The sequence below is a fragment of the Photinus pyralis genome, unplaced genomic scaffold (assembly GCF_008802855.1).
Source record: "Photinus pyralis isolate 1611_PpyrPB1 unplaced genomic scaffold, Ppyr1.3 Ppyr1.4_LG8, whole genome shotgun sequence".
In the NCBI taxonomy this organism is placed as follows: Eukaryota; Metazoa; Arthropoda; class Insecta; order Coleoptera; family Lampyridae; genus Photinus; species Photinus pyralis.
Window position 1 is genome coordinate 29,199,836 of NW_022170819.1, and position 20,278 is coordinate 29,220,113.

Here is a 20,278-nt window from a genome sequence, read left to right on the forward strand (position 1 = left end):
TTCCTTTATTGCTTGTTTACAAGGTCTACAAGCGGTTTTGAAATTACGGAATTATTAACGAGACTTTTTTTATTAATCTTTCACTCCATGATTGATCATTACAGTGTGTCTACAGCCGATGCCACAGATCGCGATTACGAAATTATGAAGTATCTAGTAGGTACATGGAATTCTTTGACCCTTGATTTATTGTGTTCACAGGGTCTACTCATATACGGTATCTCAAGGAACTTCAAGGCTCCAAATCTTCCTTTGAATAAAATGTCACAACGATCATCAAAATGCGTGCGATGCAAATATTTTTCGATTCAGCTCACCCTTGCATCCACAGTCAATGCTAGTGGCAGCAAGAAACTTGAATCATGCAGTGCGTTTGAAAATAAGACAATTTTGGGCTAATTTTTTTAACCCTCCATTCTGCCTCCGACATTCATCTTTCGTTGTTGTAAAAGAGAAAATATCATTTGACTTATTCAAAGGATGCGCATATGTGTTTGAAACCGATACAGGTAATTGCTACATTGTTCTACATTTCCTAATTTAACCTGATTTCATTGTGGAACAAGGTCAATGTCAAGAAGTATAACAGACTCTGTTTTAGTATATGCGAAGTCTATGAACAGTGGGAGATTTCCAACAAACTGGACCTTGATTAATTTATGCATAATTTCCCTTTAACATCAGGATAACCTTTATTTGCAAAAAAAAACATTTTTTATTCTCATTTAAGAACACGGCCAACCACATTATATCCAGTTAAACCATACCATACTCGCAATTTTCTAGTTTGTGTAATAGTGTTATAAATATAGATCTGCTTAAGTAAACTCACTCGATGCCAGTTTCAGTTCAGAATCTTCCATCATTAAGGTAAGAATTTTATTTTAATTGCTCTACTGTTGACAAACTGCAATATCATACATTACAATTGCGAATAGTAATTCAGGTTATGATTTATGGTTTATTAGCTACTTTCATTGCTCAAAACAAATGCCCCACACAAAGGGACGTTCAGTTTTCCACGTTCATTGAGTGCAGGAAGTTGTCCCCAATTGTTTTATCGTGGTGTGTACCGATTCGTTTAATTTCTAATTCCGTTGGACTTCCACCAAGATGTATCATAATTGAAGTGGAAACTATTACAACGTTGAAATACTGGTACCGTTAGTAGTGACCGTGACCAGTTCTTTCTTCGTTCATGAAATACTCGGTTCCATTAGGCAATGTAGTGTTACGCAGCTCTAACTGTAAGTGTTTTTATCCTATGAGACTTCCCACAGGAATCAGAAAGCATCTGATTTTTGAAACCAGAGTAAGTTAGGTGCTCTGCTCCTCAAAACTTTTCCAATTAAAGCGTGCCTAGTATAAAAACGCGCACCACTAACAAATAATTGCAAGTCAATGACCGGAAAATCCTTGCAGTGACCATATTGTCATTCATCATGCGTCGGACTTTTACGCACGTCTATTAACTCGTAATTAGTTTGAATTGATTTTTAATGAAGTAACATTAGCATATTGATTAATTATCTTTTTTTTTGTTGCAGACTGAACCTACTTTTGAAAGTCGAAGCGAGATGAAGGGCCCAAACGCGTTGCTTCAGTTTATCCAAGATTTTTTTATGAATATATTTTTCGCGCTGATTTTATTAATCGCAGTATTTCGTTACGTGCTGGAAGACGTCAAAATAGACTCTCAATGCTATAAGTTTAGTTACTTTTAAGGTCTCCTCTTAGGTATTATTATTGTTATGAAATGATCTGTACATATTATTTATTTTATTGTATAAGTCGCTTTAATATTTAAAGCGTAATTAAACAACGCGTGAACAAAGTAATTGAATTGTTTCAAGGCGTAATTAGGTAATCTAAAGATAATTGCGGCAGGTCAGTGCTATGCGACACAGACTCTGAAAGTAAGTTCAAATTGAGCGGCGGCGGAGGTTGCGCATTTTACTCTATTCGCTGAAGGAATTGGTCACGAACAAAACCGGTAATAAGTAGGTAATTGAGATATTGTTGGCTAGCTGTGAGTTTTAACCTAAATAGTTCTTTTGTAACAGATTTAGTGTTACTAAGGCAATGGAACATTTCTGAAAAGCAAAAGGGTCTTCTAAATTATTAACATTTCATGTCCGTTTTTTTTCTCTATCTGCTCATCGATTCACCAAGAAGAAATACCATATCTGTGTTGAAAGAAAGCACCAAGCGGATAATTTGACATCTTGCATTTGCTGGGAATAGAGCAAATAGAGCAAATTTATGGAACGTAGCCTCCTAGGGTGCAATAAAAGTTTTGCGCTTCTAGCAAGTTTAGTAGACGCAAGGGCTAGCGAAAAACTGCAGCCACCACCAGCGTGTTTCGGGTGTGGAATACCCGGTGTGATTCGAAGACAGTGCCCGAACTGCTGTGACAATGTGGTGCCGCGAGAATTGACTTTTTTGTAAAAGGCACGACCACGCCTCCGTGGTCGACACGCGCCCTCTCGCTATCCTCACTATCTCGGCCTACCTCAACACGGGAGCCCGCCAGTGCATCTCCGGCGACACACCGCACCAAGTGTTCAAAAAATGCTGGACTAGCGTTTGCCTTTCGTGAAGTGAAAGACGGGAAACCGCGCCCGGGAGCCGTCCTAGTAGTCACCGTGACCTTGAAAGGAGATACAATCCGAACGGAGTTTCTTCACGCCCGTGGTACCTCTACCATCTATACGGTTATCATCGCTCTTCTCCCACTCCCACCGCAAGAAGATACGCCAAGACGTTGTCCTCTTCATGGTGGAAATCGAGGTGGCGATTATGCGACCGGACGAAGGCACCGCTCTGTCCTCCACCTCTCATGCGAACACGTTCACTCCAGCCTTACGCCGCCGTCGGTCAACCATACGAACGGGAAGTAACCCACCCGTCACCACACCACCGCATCGATGGAGCTCGGCCACGCCCCACGTGCTGTAGACCGGTTACTGGCAGATCGCCATGAACGGAGATAAAACAGCCTTCATCTCTCCCCTCAGGCTATACAGATACAGGCGAATGTCCTTCGACCTAAGGAACGCGCCCGTAACCTTTTAGATCCTAGTAGATCAAACTTCATCTCGAAGAAATCACTGTTTTATCCGTCAATTTTGAGAGTCATCTCCGCGATTTAGCAATCGTCTTCGACAAGTTTCGTCGCTGCAAACTGAAGGCTCGCCGCATGAAGCCATTTCTTCTGACAATCAGTGCGTTACCTCGGAGACATCATCATTCTTTCAGAGCTAAGCACTGACCCTGAAAAAATCACTTCCATCGTAAACCTGCTCGAGCCGAGGAACGTTAAACACCTGCAGACATACTCATAGTATCGACGGTTCGTGTTCCAGTTCGCCCAGTGTGCAAGGCTGCTCACTTCAATCCTGAAAAAGACGCTTCTTGGGAGTGGTGACCGGAACAGTTTTTTCAGCGCTTAACACTCCATGCCCGAGAGGCCTTCCATGTAGTCTGGGCCCTAGCAAAGTTCCGTGGGTACGTGGAGGGCAGCCTTATCGTGCTATCAACGGGCCAGCAACCCCTAAAGGTACTCTTAAAACTAAATACAGGCCTACAACATAACATACCAGGAAGGAAAAACGTGGTTGCCGACAACCTCTCGCGACCACCCTGCTCGCCAGGAACTCGGGAAGAATGCCCAGTTACGGTGGACGAAACAACCCAGCCAGGGGCAACTAGCGCATCGAAACGCAAAAAATCATAGAATAGTTCGAAGGACCGTACGCGAATTCAAAGGGCTACCATTACTAGACCACAAAAGGATATTTTATGTCGCAAGGTATCCTATTCCGACGCCTACCAGACGATTCAAAACGTTGGCGATCGACCTATTCGGATCTGAAGGCCCGAACCAAGAACAATTGATCCTTGTAACAGAAGACAGTGAGACATAACAAGATGGATTGATCTTTCGCCTTAGAGAAACTCGACAGCCAATCATACGCCAAAACGCGATTCTTAGAAATTTTCCTCCGCTATGGAACCCTTAAAGGAATAGAAGCGACAATATGTCACCCAATTTATTAGTAACGTGATGCAGCACTTCACCCATTGCCTAATAGGAATCACCCAATCCTCACTCCCTGTTACCACCCGATATCAAAGGGGGAGAGAAGGAACTGGGATCTACTGGCCATCCTAGTAAAAGGAGACCATTCAAACTGGACCCGGCAAACTACCTACCACCGATTTGCTTTGCAATGAACACCACGCCCTGCCAGATCACGCAGGTTTCACACCTTCATATCTCTCAATGGAGCGCGAATTCAGAAACGCACGACTACGAAAGAACCAACTTCATACGAGACACATTCGTTCCCAAAATAAAGCCGTATCTCATTCCCCTCACGGGGACCCTCAGGAAAACCGGCCTAAACTAAAAGGAAAGGAGATTGGGGATCGCAAACGACGAGAAGCACCAATATGCAAGCCAGGCAACCTAGTCTCGCTAAGTACACATCCCGTAAGCAACCGGGCATCAGTTCCAAATTTGTGCCAAAGTGGGACCAGATCCTCCAGGCTCTTTAACCTACAACCAACGAAGTCAAGGACAAAGTCACACCCCATACACTGGACCCATGGATCACAACATTGAGTCTTAACGAAATGAGGCCGCTCAAGGAAGACGCCCTCATAAATACTGAACAGAGATCGGGACGTTCTCCTGTCCAGTAAGGGAGATTGTAACGCACCCCACAACGGCAACCCACTTTGCATGGTGCACGTGCCAACTAAGGGCGCGAAAGCAACACTAATCTACCCCTAACCAGCAGAGGGCATCAACGAAGAAACGCACTTGATATAGGGACAAACCTTATGTAAGTCACTTGAAACAAACTTAAGACCACAGCGGAGGTAAGGGGCATTATACACGTCAAAACCCGGGCAAAATGAGTCTGACTATACCCTCTACTGAACAGAACGCGCTAACCCAGAAAAGCAAGATGGTTGATCTACAAAATCTGACGTACCTAGACCTCTGCAGGTTGTAAGGAGTACGTCTGCATAAAGAACTCGAATAAGTTGGAAGCGGTGCAATCCATCGCGTTACGGACTATCGGCAGGGCATATATACAGGGTTACCCGACATTCGTCGCAGCATACGAAAACGCCGTTAGCTGCGTGCAAATATGAATTACAATACGGCGTACATATAGTAATGCAGGTTTCGACGCAGCATTGGTCAACGAGTTGGCGATGGTACTAGGATTCGTCACTACTCATCGGATAATTCCTGTCACAATTTTGACGCGTAATTTTCGTCTCAACGCGTAATGCTCATCACAACTCTCAAACGTGTTAACAGTAAACTCGTCGTTGAGAAAATTGTTATTTTTTTCGTGGAAGCGGAGCTCTATCAAATCCAACAACATGTTGCTGATTTAAAACTATTGTCTGATAAATTTCCCATCCTCAACACTGCTTTTAAAAGATCTCATGTTGAATATCAAAATAAACTCCATTTAGCAAAAAAACGATACTTTGATTTAAAATACTTAAATCCGTAAATAAAACTAAAGCTACATGGGATGTTATTAACTCGTTAAATGGTCGGACTAAGAGCGTAAACAGTATAAGTATTGTCAGGGATGGAGAGACTGTTTCTGATTCCGAGGCAATTGACTTATTTGATACTCACTTCAGTCGTTTTTATAATCGCCCTAGCATTGTAAATTCCAAAGGAAATATCTCCCCCTCCACATCGCTTAGTACTTCAATGTTCCTGGCCCCGCTGGTTGAAGGTGACGTAGTCTCTGCTATTCGATCACTGAAGCCATTTTCATCCTCTGGAGTGGACGAAATAAATAATAATTTATTAAAATTAGTCAACAAATTAATAGCCAGCCCCCTATGTCACATTATTAATTTATGCTTCCTCTCTGGTGTTTATCCAAGTCGTTTAAAAACCGCAATTGTGAAACCATTGTTAAAAAAAGGTGACCCAAGTGATGTATGTAACTACAGACCAATCAGTCTGCTTTCTAGTTTTTCTAAAGTACTCGAATATTTAATTAATAATCAACTTATCAATTATTTAACAAAAAATAATATCATCAATGATTCTCAACATGACTTTATGAGAGGCAGATCGACTGATACAGCTTTATGTCAATATATTGCAGAAGTGGTTTCGGCAGTTGACAAGCGTCTTTTAACTGTTGGTTTATTTATTGACTTTTCGGCTGCTTTTGATACTGTTGACCACAAGAAATTAATTAGCAATTTGTTTGAATCCTATCTTAGAGATAGAACGCAATTCGGTGAATTACCTCAAGGTCCAGTGTGGTTTGTCTAAGCCCATTTTAACAGGAGTTCCTCAAGGCTCAATTCTCGGCCCGACGCTATTTATTCTTTACAGCAATGACCTGGTTTCGTATCTGAAAGAGGGCGATGATGGCGATTCTACATTTATCACAACATATGCTGATGACACAAATATATTAATTAAATCACGTTGTATAATGTCTTTGAAATTGCAAATAAAGCTCACGCTAGATAAATTAAGCACATGGTGCAGCAACAATAATATCATACTTAACGCTGCCAAAACTACTGTGATTCCGTTTGGCTAAAAAAATATGATTTAAATGAATTCACGTGCTGTAAGACAACCAAAATGCTTGGGCTTACTGTAAGTTCTGACTTGGGTTGGTTTGCTCACATTGACACTGTCTGCAAATCACTTAGAAACTGTTGCTATTCTTTAAGCGTTCTTAAGAAGCTATATGCAACAAATCAACGTTACTGACTTTGTACCACGCCAACTTTCACTCTCATATTCGGTACAATATATGTACTTGGGGTGGCAGTACTCACGTTCAGCGCATACTTGTTCTGCAAAAACGCGCTATTAGAATTATATGCTCTTTACCTTTCAATACGTCGTGCAGACCGATTTTCAAAGAATTAAGGATATTGACGGTAATAGACACCTACATTCTGGAGATATGTTGCTTAGGGTTTAGAAAGAAATCGTTTTTTTTAAATCCTGAACATGTTTACAACACTCGACAGAAGATGTACTTAAACCCTGGCAAACACAGATCATCATTGTTTCAAAAAAATTTAACGTTTCGAACGTGTCAAATTTTTAATGCACTACCGCCAAATATTAAGGCCATTAAAACCTACCAAAAATTTAGATTTGCATTAAAACAATTTCTAGTAGAAAAAGCGTATTATCACCTAAATGAATACTTAAACATTTGAAACCTTTTAAAATATTTATTGCATGTTCGTCACAATTTTAGAATGTATCTTTTAATGTGTTTTTTAAATGTGTCGGTTTGTTTTAATATGTTATACATTTTGTAATTTTAGTATTTGTGCTAAGTTTATTGTTTGTATGTATTAGGGACATGGTGTTGCCACCTACTATAAGGTAAAGCAACAACGAATAAATAAATGAAATGAAATGAAATGAACGTGTTTAATGACAATGTTAGAAGAAAGTTAAAGTAGTAATTTGTCGGGTACGCGCGAAAGAAAGGAAAACATGACGTTACATAAATGATGAAAAAGTTTGGTGGCGTAATGAAACACGTGCGGCCGGATTGCTGCGTCGGAATAACCTGCATTTTATATAAGCTGTACGCCGGCATTTGTAATTCATATTTGCACGCAGCTTAACGCATTTCGGTAGCTGCGGCGGAATGTTCGGGTAAAACCCTGTATATTCGTAAGGAACCAAGATATCCGGCAAACCCTAAAGATTTTCCCAGATTATAGAACACATCCGCTAGCTGGTCGAGGAAAACTCGACAGCTTGAACAATTCAGACGTGGAAACTTTTAAGGAACGTCCGCTCCCCAGACGCGGGACAGAACAAAACTATTTCTGTCTACAAAGCAATGGTGACTGGGAGTGGAAAACCCGGCATCGCTACAAGAGCAATCGCACACCTTCTCGACTTTCCATAAGGAGGAACAAGAACATCGTCCGCGCTGGCGGACACAAGAACAAGAAAAGGCGTCCCAGGAGGGTTTGCTATACAAAAGTAACAAAATTAAGAATATAAAAAACAACAAGATAGAGTGCCTAAAGGGAAAGATCAACACGCGAATAAGGTGGACAAGGGAACTCACCGGGTTTCTCTAAGCTTCCACCACCGTTCGTATGCGTAAGGACGTTGGTGCAAGTGAGGGAGATAGTGTAACACAATTAGTGGACTGCCCGAGAATCGTCAACTGTGATTAAACATTCTCTTGTTAATTTAGTTAGTAGTGGTATTTATAATACCTCCCCTTTTAACCCACCCTCTGTCTTTCTCTCAGCCTCCGCTTTCCTTTGTTACGGTGAACTTAAGACATTCTTTTTCCTCCTAAACACCTGAAACTACTCTTCCTCTTTTCGGTCTTTCCTCTTCTTAGTATCCCCATTCATCCCCATCTGCACTAGGGGCTTGCCCGTTTCCGCAGCTTCGCTATTCGCGCTATCGTCTGCACACTGCACACTGCTGCACCCTCTAGTGAGCAAAATATCTAAAACCGGTATTTTGCCGTGATTTTCAACTTCAAACCTCACTGATGTCTTGGTTTATTGTTAGAAACAGTGTAAGTACATCTAATTGAAATAAGATCGATGTAATCAGTAATAAGTGTTTTACAATAGAAAATATTATAAACAAAATGAATTGCACAATTCACATTATATATATTATATAACAATAATTATTTGCGAAACGCGATTAAGTAACAGTATTCGCGAAGCAACAACCCATATAAAACCTTAACAACTAACAACTTGTAGTTAATAAATAAGCAACTTTTTGATCATAAAAATATTAGTGTAAAAACATAAAAAAATATAAGTAATTATAAACAATAGGAAACAGCAGCTGAACAGATGTGAGAATAAATATTGCTCTGATATCTCACTTTCTTTGAGACGTTAACTCCTCTTGAGGAATATTTAAAATAATACAACAAAATCGCGTAGTAAAAGAAACTCGACAATCACAGTGTAGATTCCAAAAAATTACTAGACTAACCATCAGAGGTACACATAATTTAGGTCAATAAAAAAATTTTTGACTAGCAAGCGGTCAGTCTTCATTCTTGAAACGTGCATAAATTGTCTGTACATACGTAAACACACATTTCCAATCAGGCTTACGTGTTGCGACCATGTCATCAACATCCAGGAGGGGTACAATATCGGCCTTTTCGCTACAAAAGAGGTAACCAGCATTAAAATGCGACTACCTTCCAAACACTTACTCAGCAACACGGAAAGCCAAGGTGAAATTATGTCGACGCTCTTTTGGTGTGAGTGCGTGGTAGTCAAATGCGTCAGGTAAAAAGTGATGAATCAGAGCACAAAATGCCAGTCCGTCCGCCCAGCTGCTTGAAAAGTTATCTAGTTGTACGTTCTAAAACAGATAAAAATCGTTAGTTTCGGCAAAACGTGCGAGCGAAAATATAAACACTACTCCAAGAAGCGCAAATTACAGTAAAGCCCCAACCAAACAATAGCGCTAGAAAAAAATAAGTACAAAGCAACCACAACAACAAGAAAATCCATTTCGTCGCTACCTCATATTCCTTAGTCTTCATCTGACACCATTGCAACAGTCGTTCCTTTACGGTCATCGCCTGACGATTTAGTTCGGGATCAGTGAACTTAAAGAGTGGTGCGGAGCCTTTAGGAGTTCTAGGGGTTCTGCCAAGCCGAAGACCAAGCATTAGTATACAATGAAACTAACATATTTTGTATAGTTTGACGGTTAGTTGGTTACTCAACGCAGACCCGAAACCTACTAAACCGACACGCATTCCATTTGCAAGGATTCGCTAAAAAGCTACGGGAACGCTTTTTGATTTTAAAAGATACGTTCGAACATGGGCGGAGGATTTCTGGAGTGTTGCTTTATGCGCCACGCTATGCGGTCATTAATACAATCAGTAATAAAATCGATCCTTAGAACCGTGAATCTCGAAACCTATCTCGAAATAAGCAGTTGATTGTTTCATTTTGAACCTTTTTTGGTTCTTTTAGAACTCTATGCCGTCATTATTTGTTCAATCAAGGTTTTTTTGAAATCCACAGTTTAATACCTACAACTTTTGTACAGAACTTATTTACAAAAAATTTACAGCAAAATGGAGGTCATTTTAAATTTTGGAAATTAGATTATTTCCTAGAATTCTTAAGGATAGAAACATTTTATCTCTCATTTCCGTTATTAATTTTGTTTTGTTAAATGTGGCAGTTCAGATTTGATTTATTGGGCGCTTCGTTTATTTTTATAAAAGGTTGATGTAATTATGATGCATTTTGATCGAAAAAATTTGGGTAGAACATTGTGTATTTTATATAAGATAATTCCGCGTAAAATTTGCTTAGGTGACTGAAAGGGGGGCCTTTTTGCCAACTTTGAGGTCGAGTTGATGTTTAGAAGATGCGCATTTCTGCGTTAAAGTTTGGTGGCAAAGTTTTGCCTTTCATCAAATCCAATTCTGTTTGTTGGTTTGTTTAAACGAACGCTGTTGTAGTCCAATTTTGATAATTGCGATGTTACGTTTACTTTCATTTGTGTGTATAGAATAAAGTTTGTATGTTGTTAAATCATGCAAATCGTGTGTTCCACAAAACTATTAAAATGTCTTTCAGCAAACATTTGGGGATTCATGAAGGCTTAAGGGTTCGTAAAGCTTCGTAAAGTTTCTAAGCTTTTTAAAGACTCACTCCTTAAAGACAAGACAAGAACTCTAAAAGCTTCTGAGAAAAAAAAAACTCTTAATTGGGCCCTTTTTTATAGAACGTTGAAAACCAGACCATGAAATTCTCTTATTTCAATCAAGATATGTTAACAGGTCAGAGGGTCTAACAACCACAATAAGGCTGTAGAGACCATTAACAACTCTTTAATAGAAAACATTGGTAACTCATTCATTATTATTAAGACGCTTCAAGACCAATAAGATCTTTAAAAGTCGTTATAAATTCCATAAGACTCCCCTTGAGGAACACTTTTGATGTTTGTTAAACATTTTTGAGACCTTCTATGGGTAAAAGGTAACAGAGGTAGAACAAATGAAGGAAATGATGGGAAGAACGAAGAGGTTGGGTACTAAATGCAAAGAAATAAAAGGAGATAGGGGTTTTACGAGGGGTGGTTATGTACGGAACGGAGATATGGGATGAACTAGAAGGGATACAAAGAAGATGCTATAAATGCGTGCAAGGACTAAAGGAAGGAGATAAGCATATCGTCGGGACGTAGAGCGGTAAGGTTCGAAGAGACAAGTGGGAAGAACAAAGATAAAATACTACGAAATCAGGTACGAAATGGATACGAAAGGGTTGAAGGCAAAAGGGGGAGAGGAATAGGAGAAAGAATGGAAAATCAGCTGCAACAGAGGGTGAAGACAGAGAGCGCACGAGGAAGTGGGTAGTACTTACAAGGATGTCATAGGGGAGTGGTTAACTCATCATAACTTTTATTGTTTCCTGTTGACAATATAATATTGTATTAGGACATGTCACAAAATGAAGAAAAAAGAAAGAAAAAGGGAAAGAAAACATTGATTACGAAAATACTTATGAGAGAAAAGGAAAAGTATTAAAATAATGGCGACATTCAGATCTGGAAATGAGGAGAGGAAAAAGGGAGCCAAGAAGAAAGAAAGAAACCCTTAATGTTCTTCTTTAAAACTTGATAAAGGCTTTTAAAACCTCTTAAGAACTTTTTGAAGGGCAATTGCTTAGAATTTTTTTTACCCCAGTGCCAAAGTGTAATATTGTGGAAACTGTGGAAGTAGTTAGCAACTGAGAGTCGCGGAATCCTAAATATTGGAAATGGGCTGAATATTGGTTTGTAAAATTTGAAGCTATCGATGGTAAATGTTAACTCTGTAGCCGCAACACGGAAGTTATCAACGATATACTGGATGAAATGAGGATTATTCTGGACCGTTCTCAATCTGGCAAAATGCGTTCAACTACAATCTAAAGAATCGACAACACCGATAATAAAGATGCAGGCGCCATAAGTCGAGATGATCCCAGTTTTAAAATAATTAAGTCAGCTAATGAATTGTGAAAATTTGCTGGTAATTTTTGTGGCCGTTATTAATTGCTAAATAACGTGTAAATAAATTTATTTAACGTTTATCTATGATTTAAATGCAGCAAAATAGTTCATAACAGGATAAATTTCTTTGCTTTTTCAAATCTACAAATAAACTATTCTTGAAACAAATTCGATCATCATGCACCATGGGTGATCAAATTTAATTATTTTTATGTTTTAGTTAAATTCCCCAAACTTGGGATATTAGGTACATCTGTAGGTAGGAGGTAGGAGGATTATAAATTAACCTTAATATGTTTATTTCTAGGTGTAAACTGTTACTTTTTGTATGGTATCTAAATCCTACTTTGATTTGTCTCCAGTTTTTTATGCGGCATCTCATGACTCATCAGAAGTGTTAGTGAAAGAAATGTTAATTGAAAATATCGTCTCGCACGTAGGGATTATTATATTATTTAAGAAAGGCAAGCTCAGAACTAATTAACTTATATACTTTGGGAAACATTTATCGGGGAAAATTTAGAAATGATCAGATTTTGATAAAAATATACTAAAATTTATAAAGAGATAATCAGAACTTACCCCGGAGAGGTGTTAAGGCTGTTCTGCTTGTCAAGTTGTCTAAATTTGGCAAACGGAGACATCGGTTTCTTCGATATTTGCTGACTGGTCACTCTAGTAGTGGTCACTAAAAAGAACTTCAATTACTATCGCGTTCATTCACAATGGGACTATACCTTGAGTGGTCGTCACTGGACCTTCTGTTTTTTCAACGACTTCTGAAAAAAGCAAAATTATTAGTACGCGAACGTTCACTCGAGATTTGTAAACACTAGCCTAGATATCTACTAAGACGAAACCGTCATGCACTTTTCATCGTTTGGTTAGCAACAGAGTTTTAAAATAAAAATAACTGCAAACTATATTATAAGAGTAAATGTGGGAAAAAGAACAATTAAGCGAAGTGCGTTTAATCTGCAACCAAAAATTGAAAAAAAAAAGGTCGACAGTCTGAAAAATTCTTATCGTCGTGCCGGTACGGCCCAAAAAAAATATAAAAAATCTTGATCCTGCATATTAAACACACGTAGATAAATGTGGTAGGAGTGTACAAATCGGTGAGTATTGCCAGGTGTGCAAGCTAATTAGTGGGTGCGCACACCGACACACTTCTCTCACCGCATCTCCTTGCAATGTGGTCCAGAATGAAGATTATTAAGGTATTGGTGTACGCACTCCACGCACCAACATAAAATTTTGTGCAAATGCATCTCTTCATCCTTTGCGAAGGTAAAAAATTTCTGAGAACGGTTTTGGCACGCTTTGAAGTTAGGCACAAGCTCTTACAACTAATTTCGTTCCATGATTTCGAAACCATTTTACAATCTAAATTTTTCCATAAAACACAGAAAGGAATGAACTACGTACATCAGTCGTAAACGATTAGGCGTGTGATTTAAAGAGATCCTCGAATGATTCCTCAACTTTACTCTCATCTAACATGTCTGGACAGACTATATTGGGCAACGTTTGACTGCGAGAAACACCCACGCCCATCTGCTTGTGCGCGGAGACCTTTTCCGAGGTTTTCTTTCTATTAATACTCGATTTATTTACTTTAACTTCCGCCTTGTCATTTGGACCGTCGTCAGTCATTGACTGTGGCGAAACGCTACCGCTAAAATACGCCTCCACCGACCTTTTCTTCTGGACAACCTCATCCCTGGTCATTCCCGCTTGAAACTGAACGGTGGGCACTGCCAGCGTGTGACTTGATTTTGATCGAAGCACTGATTTCGCACTGGGCGCACTGATCGGTTTCCTTTGGGTCTGCTGCTGGTCGTACATTAACTGATTCCACATATCCGCCTTGCTGAACATTTGCTGTGAGGGCGATTTGGAGATGGGCGACGGAATCGTAACCGGTATGTGGAATTTGCTCGTTATTACAGATTCGCCGTTCTCGTTGATTTCGGTCGATTCCATCGAGAGTGATCTGCCGTTCACCGAGAAGCTCGGTTGCGAGGTTTTCTTAAAGCTTTGCGTTTTTCTCTCAACGCGTGCCGGTTTCGGCTGGGAAATAATTGCGGAATCGACTGAGAACTTTCGGTCCGGCGATTTTTCCGCAACCTTCTGTAGGGCGTTCTTTAAATTTAGCGCGACCTCCATGTCGTGTTGGTTACGGCCTTTGGGCGACTTCTGCTGTACGGTTACGGCCTGTTGCGCTACCGGACCCTTCATCACCTTCGCAACCGCCGCTTCGTACTCCTTCAAACTTTCCTGGGAAGTCTGCCTGGTGTACTGTGCGCTTGGGAAAACTGGCGGTGGAGCTGGATTTGATTCGTATTTCGTTGGAGCCGGATTGAATTTCACAAAAGTCGACGATGTGTAACCTTCGGGTACGTGGCGGTCTTCCTTCACTGGTGCGATTACTCTAGTGGGATGATTTTGGTATTGTTGTTGGTAAATTGGAGTGGGTTTTTCTTCGTATTGTGGAACTGATTTGTTCGTTTGGTAGCTTGTATTTGGGAAATGGTGAGCGTAATCACCCTGTAACTGACTAGGAGGATAACTGCGGTATTTGGGAGAATTCCATTCCGGTTTGGTAGTACTTGGAGCAGGGCTTTTATTAAATTGGTCACTGATTTTTCGTACTGTATTCGACGTATCGGCACATTTATTAATATAAGGCGCACTCACCCTCTCCAACTGCGCGTCTTTCTCCCCAGAATACGTAAATTCTTTAGTCGCCTTCTTTGGCTTCCTAACGGGTGGCTCGTGTAAATCAGCGGAGGTTCTTTGCTCAAACTTAGTTGCGGCCAGCTTCTGCACGCCATTAGTGTTCACCCAAGGAGCACTTGACGGTGAAGGCGTACTTGCGTTAGGTATCGGTTTGGGGCTGTACAAGAAAAGAGGCGTATCCAATTCGGGGTCGGTGCTTTGATAATCGCTCTTAACGAAATGATTTGCTTCAGGGGTGACTTTCTTCGGGATCGCAGCGAACGCCGATGTTGGGGCGTGTGAGAATTTATTCACCGGCAAAGGTTGGGGAACGAATTTGTAATTTTTATTGGCATCTAACCCTTTCGTCTCCACTTTCAAACTGCCGGTCACAACCTCATTCTCGTTAATAGTCGGAGTGGCCCACGGCACTTTCCGCTCTTGGAAATTTTCAGATCTCCTATGGATGTGCCTGTTTATCTTTGGTTCATTTCGGTATGCCACCGCACTATCCGCAGTTTTCCAAAAGTTTCTGGCAGAGTTAACGCCTATAGTGGGCGTCACAGATGCGTTAATAGAAGCCTTCTCAAACGCCGTCCTGATATTACCAAACCGGTTGTTCCAGTTATTCCCACGTTGACCAGCGCCTTGACATTGCGGTCCCCACGAAGAGCCCTGATCATTCTTTTCGTTGTGTTTGTTAATAAACGCCATAAACTTCTTGTCGCTTTCGGTCTTCGGTTCGAAAATAGGCAAACTGGTATTACCAACTTGATTGCGTCCCACTCGAATCGGTCCCCGAAGGGCCAGATAATGATTCCTACGTGAACACTGCTTATCTACAAGCGACGTATCGCTATCATAATCATCATCGCTTTCGTAAATATTCACAGGTTTTGGAATATCAATAGTGTTCGCCCTCTTGATTTTAAGCTTTTTGTTATTAAATCTGTTCTGTTTATCGTCGTCTTGGTAATCCGGTCTAGCGTAAATTGGATTATTTTGCAATAGGGTTTGTTTTTTCAGCGCAACTAGATCATCGTCTGTTTCTGATTCTAGCGTCGTAGTTTTCTTCTGAATTTCGGGTAAAAAATTTGAAGAAACAAATTCCGACGTACGCGGTTCGGCTATCTTAAGCGAGGTGAGTGGGTTCGATAATTGCAATACGCCGGTAACTTCGGTTGGAGTGTGAATAGTCGAGGAGGTACCTGAAGGACTAAGACTGCCAGGACTTCCGTATGGTTTAGCCGTCGTATTTTTAACGACGGGGCTATTTTGATTTACATTGGCCGTTGGTATTGAAAGGTGTCCCTCGGAGATTTGCTTTTCCAATGTCGGTTTGCTTCGGCACAATCCCATTTCTTCCACAAGACGTCTCGCATCTTCTAATTCTTCACTACTGACACCGACGGTGTGCCTATTATGCCGGCGTTTCTTCAAGAATCTTCCGTGACCACTAGAACGCCGTTCGCCAGCACTCAATTGTTGACTGGACAATCCGGTTTGTAATCGTGTCACCAGCTGCAGCAGTGAACTACGCCGTTCTTCGCTCATGTCGTGCGAGTTTTTCAAGCTAGTTGCTAACTTAGCGAGTACGTTTTGCACTTCATTTAAAAGGCCGTTACGCAAATCTTCACCGGATTCGGTTCCCGAATCTGCTGTCTGCTCATTATCCGGCGCATCTAATAAACCCTGAAGAAGTGGTAGAAGAAGTGACTCACCCTCTACTCTTCCACTGGATTCCTGGTTGGATTTTGGATCTGCACAAACTGTAAACGGTATTAGATTATGAAGACCGCAAGCCAATCAATTACCTTCTTTCTCCGCCATTACGTCACGAAGTCTTCCGCGGATAATGCGACGCTCTTCGTAATCGACACTACGTTCAAGCTGTAAATCATAACGATATACCACGAGGACATAATGAGAGAAATTTACCAATAATTTTAGTGTAGGTTCGTCCCAGATGGTTTCTAAGTCCTCTAGCGTGATTGGATGCGTAAATGTACGTGTTACAACGGTCGGTTTTCCACCCCCCTAAATGAAAAAGGGAAATTAGAAAAAAATTCAAACGATGTTTTAAATTAAACAGAAGTGCGCTGAAAGTTTTTCATATTATCCCGAGCCAAATCTAAGGTCTTCAACATGTGACCAAAATAGGCGAGTCCAACGGTTGTTCTAAAGTTGGGTCGCCGTAGTCTTTTTCTGTATCACGATTGTACATCTTTGTCCATCATTATGACAAGTTCAATGATTATGACAAAGATGAAATATGTTGTAGCATTTAAAATTAACTAAAGACTAGTTTGGTATATTTTTGTACCTTTCGGCGTGCGTTCCGTGTTCTATTTTGACTAAGTGTCTTTATATAGACGCTTTTGTTTGGAGTAGAGAAATGGCGATTAAATAAATTAACTTTTAGGAAACGTACCCCATTTACTAATACCACTGCACTTCACAAAACAAAAGCTTTATGTAATCAAGGCATATGACACATTCTTGTTCTCCACACTAAGTACCTTACAATACTGACCTGACAGCAGAGATAATTTTTTTATATATGTAGTACAGCCTTGGGGAACTACCATATTTCTTAAAATATATTTTTATTTCGACTATCGCTGCAATTGCTTCGTAACATTAAACTCAGACATCGATTCATCTGTGAATAAGGCTAGAGATCTTGAAATCTCATAAATTTAGTTTCAAGTACGTCTTTAAAAAAAAGATGTGACGAAAAGTGTAATTGATAAATTCGTGTTTTTGCGATTTTCTGTATTTCGTAAGTGTAGAAAAACAACGTTCGAAAATTCTCAACAACGAACTTGGATTGTGGCGTATTAATTAGTAACATTTTAAAATATCCCAAGTGCAAATTTTATTATTAGTGCAGTCTGTTTTTAACTAGTACTTAGAGATAATGGTAAGTCAAGTACTTTGTAAGAGTATGCTAACGAAAGTGGCACAATGATCTTCTCAATGTAGTAGGACAATTGCCAAATCAATTAAAGTTAGTGCAACGTTATAATGTCCAACGATTTTGAACGCTGTAATAATTTTTGGGAAAACCTTACTTGGGGTAAGTTGATATTAAAATGTGTGGTTGATAAGTGGTGCTGATATTCAAGCGCGAACGCGCGATGGATTTCAGAATTGAGCATCTTCATGGGCAGATTATGCAAACTTGAGACCTTGGGGAACCTGAAGAAGAACTTGAGAACAACATGAGAACGGCTTAGTAACGAATGAAGAATCATTTAAGTTCTGAAAAATCCTGAAGGTGAATATATAATTGAAGGGCAATTTGAAGGACTAGGTATAAGGAGAAGTTAAAGGAAAAAAAATTGAGAATTTGAGAAGTATATATATGAGAAGTTAAAGAGAATTTGAGAAAAATTTAAGAGAAAGTTGAAGGAAATTCAAATGCACTTGAAAGCGCTCTTTCATGAAGAACGTTTGCCATGCAAAGGCGCTGTGTGCGAAATATTGTAAATGCTGGCTACAGGGAGGACTGTCGCAATATCTTTAAATCGTTGCAAATTCTAACAGCTCCATCACAATACATTTTTGACTCAGTTTTGTTCGTTCATAAAAATAAATCAAATTATATAACGCATAAAAATGTTCATTCTTACAATACTCGGAACAAAAATCAAATATATAATGATAGATTACGATTAAAAACGTCGCAGGCGGCACATAATTATTGGGGCCCTGTGTTTACCGTTTACCTTCTTGTTTCCAATCTCTAAATGAATAACTTTTTTCCAAGAAACTTAAAACTTTTTTACGCGAAAATCCAATATATAACATCCAAGAGTTTTTAGATAACGACCTCAAGACTTTAACGCCTTAAGTTTTTTTTTGTTGTTTGTATTTTTTTTTTTGTTTAATTGTTTTGTTTCTAAATGATTTTTGATGTTATTTAATATTGTTCTATATGTCTCATGTATTTTATGTTTATGTGTTATACGATTTCGACGGACGAGTGTAAGCATTTTTTAAATGTATTAACACAATAAATTACTTACTTACTTACTTAATGAAGGTGTCAGATCTTTGTCATTTGAATTGGATTTATTCTTTTTTAGTTCACCTAACATGTAATTTTTTATGTACTCGTATCTCTGTAATCAGCTCTGGTAATGTATTTTTAGCGCATTTTCCAAAAGGAAAACCGTTTGTCTGTCTGTGTCACTACCAGTCCACTAATTGAAGTTTGTTACTTGTGGTTTCTTTCTTATACGGTGTAAAGCCCCATTCACATAGGTGGTAGTGCGGTGCCGTTGCCTTGTTGTGCGGTGCGAGTCGGTGCTGTCAAGTTGACATTTGCTTTCACAATCACCGCAAAATTGGCCCGCCTACACAAGTATGACCAATCAACGACAACAGCAACAAATATGTTGCACTTCTATTGGTGCTTGCTAACGGTAGTGCAGAAAGTTTGAAGTTTAAAGACCTTGAGAAAAGGAGAAGAAATTGGGAAAAAATGGGCGCTACATTAAATCGCATTAAAAAGTCACAAGTGACACTACGGCGATGTAATTATCCATCTTACCGTATGGCGTTTTTAGAGACCAAAATGTTGCCATAAACAATTAACCCTGTGACGTAACTAGCTTCCAGTTAAACTCATCTATCCGAGCACTAGGGACGCAAAGAATTATAATAGAATAGTCCATGTCACGTGTATAGTTGTATGTCCCTAAGTTTTATTGTGGGGATTAGTTAAATACCTATAGGGTATTAAAAAATTTGGTCACGTAGACCAGATCATAGTCGTTTCATCGTCATATTTAAAAATGGCCACCACGTGGCTAGATTTTTTGTTTAAGTATACACTGCGTCCAAGATAACGATGTTTATTGTGGAGATCTCAGGACCCTTGGAAGATCCGACCTGGAAAATGGAAAAATTTGTCCGATTCTCGAACGAATAAAGACATGGAAAAAAGGCAGAAGAATTTTGGATTCGTGCACTTGGCTCAAAAGTAAATACAAATGAACCATTTGCGTTTCCCTCAGTTTCATCATAGGAACTTATGAAACTTTGAAGATTTGGCTCCTAGTTTACATAAAACGAAGCTGCATGCAGTGCTATGACGAATGGATTCATGCTCTGGTATCTTAATCCGTTGGACTACGGTTACCTAGAAAACGACGGTATTTTAATTCCACAAGTGACAGATGATCCAAAGGGCCCTGAAAATGTTTCTAATCCATGCAATTGTCAGACGTGCTTCAGAGAAACGGTACGTCCGTGTGGAAGATTAGAAATAATGTTTTGGACCAATGCAATAACCCTTATACCTGTAGATAACTAATTTAAAGAAGTAGTAATACATTTTGGTGTTGTTTGCCTTCAAAAAATTAAAATCAAGCCATAGTGTGTGGAAAGGGGCACTTAAACACGAAAATCTAACAACGGGGCGGCCATTTTTAAATATGACGATCAAACGACCATGATCTGGATCACGTGACCAATGTTTTT

The 20,278-nt window shown here is 39.7% G+C and overlaps 2 protein-coding genes across 4 annotated transcripts in view; both read right to left on the reverse strand.

Annotated features, from left to right (window-relative positions):
* Positions 1–8,596: 8,596 nt before the first annotated feature.
* LOC116178099 (smoothelin-like protein 1) lies at positions 8,597–13,497 on the reverse strand. The gene is made up of 6 exons (XM_031497421.1): positions 13,247–13,497; positions 12,805–12,846; positions 12,650–12,755; positions 9,567–9,693; positions 9,252–9,403; positions 8,597–9,200 (listed from the first exon to the last, which is right to left on the reverse strand). Exons 1-6 carry the CDS (start codon positions 13,443–13,445, stop codon positions 9,077–9,079), a joined length of 750 nt encoding a protein of 249 aa, XP_031353281.1. The 5' UTR covers positions 13,446–13,497; the 3' UTR covers positions 8,597–9,076.
* LOC116178096 (titin-like) overlaps positions 13,486–20,278 on the reverse strand; it is a 37,735-nt gene continuing 30,942 nt past the window's right edge. For all 3 annotated transcript variants that reach the window (XM_031497418.1, XM_031497417.1, XM_031497416.1), the window contains 3 exons: positions 16,727–16,825; positions 16,603–16,678; positions 13,486–16,557 (listed from right to left, as the gene is read on the reverse strand). In XM_031497418.1, the coding sequence (XP_031353278.1) occupies positions 13,511–16,557; positions 16,603–16,678; positions 16,727–16,825 (3,222 nt within the window). In that variant the 3' untranslated portion in view covers positions 13,486–13,510. The remainder of the gene's footprint in view (positions 16,558–16,602; positions 16,679–16,726; positions 16,826–20,278) is intronic.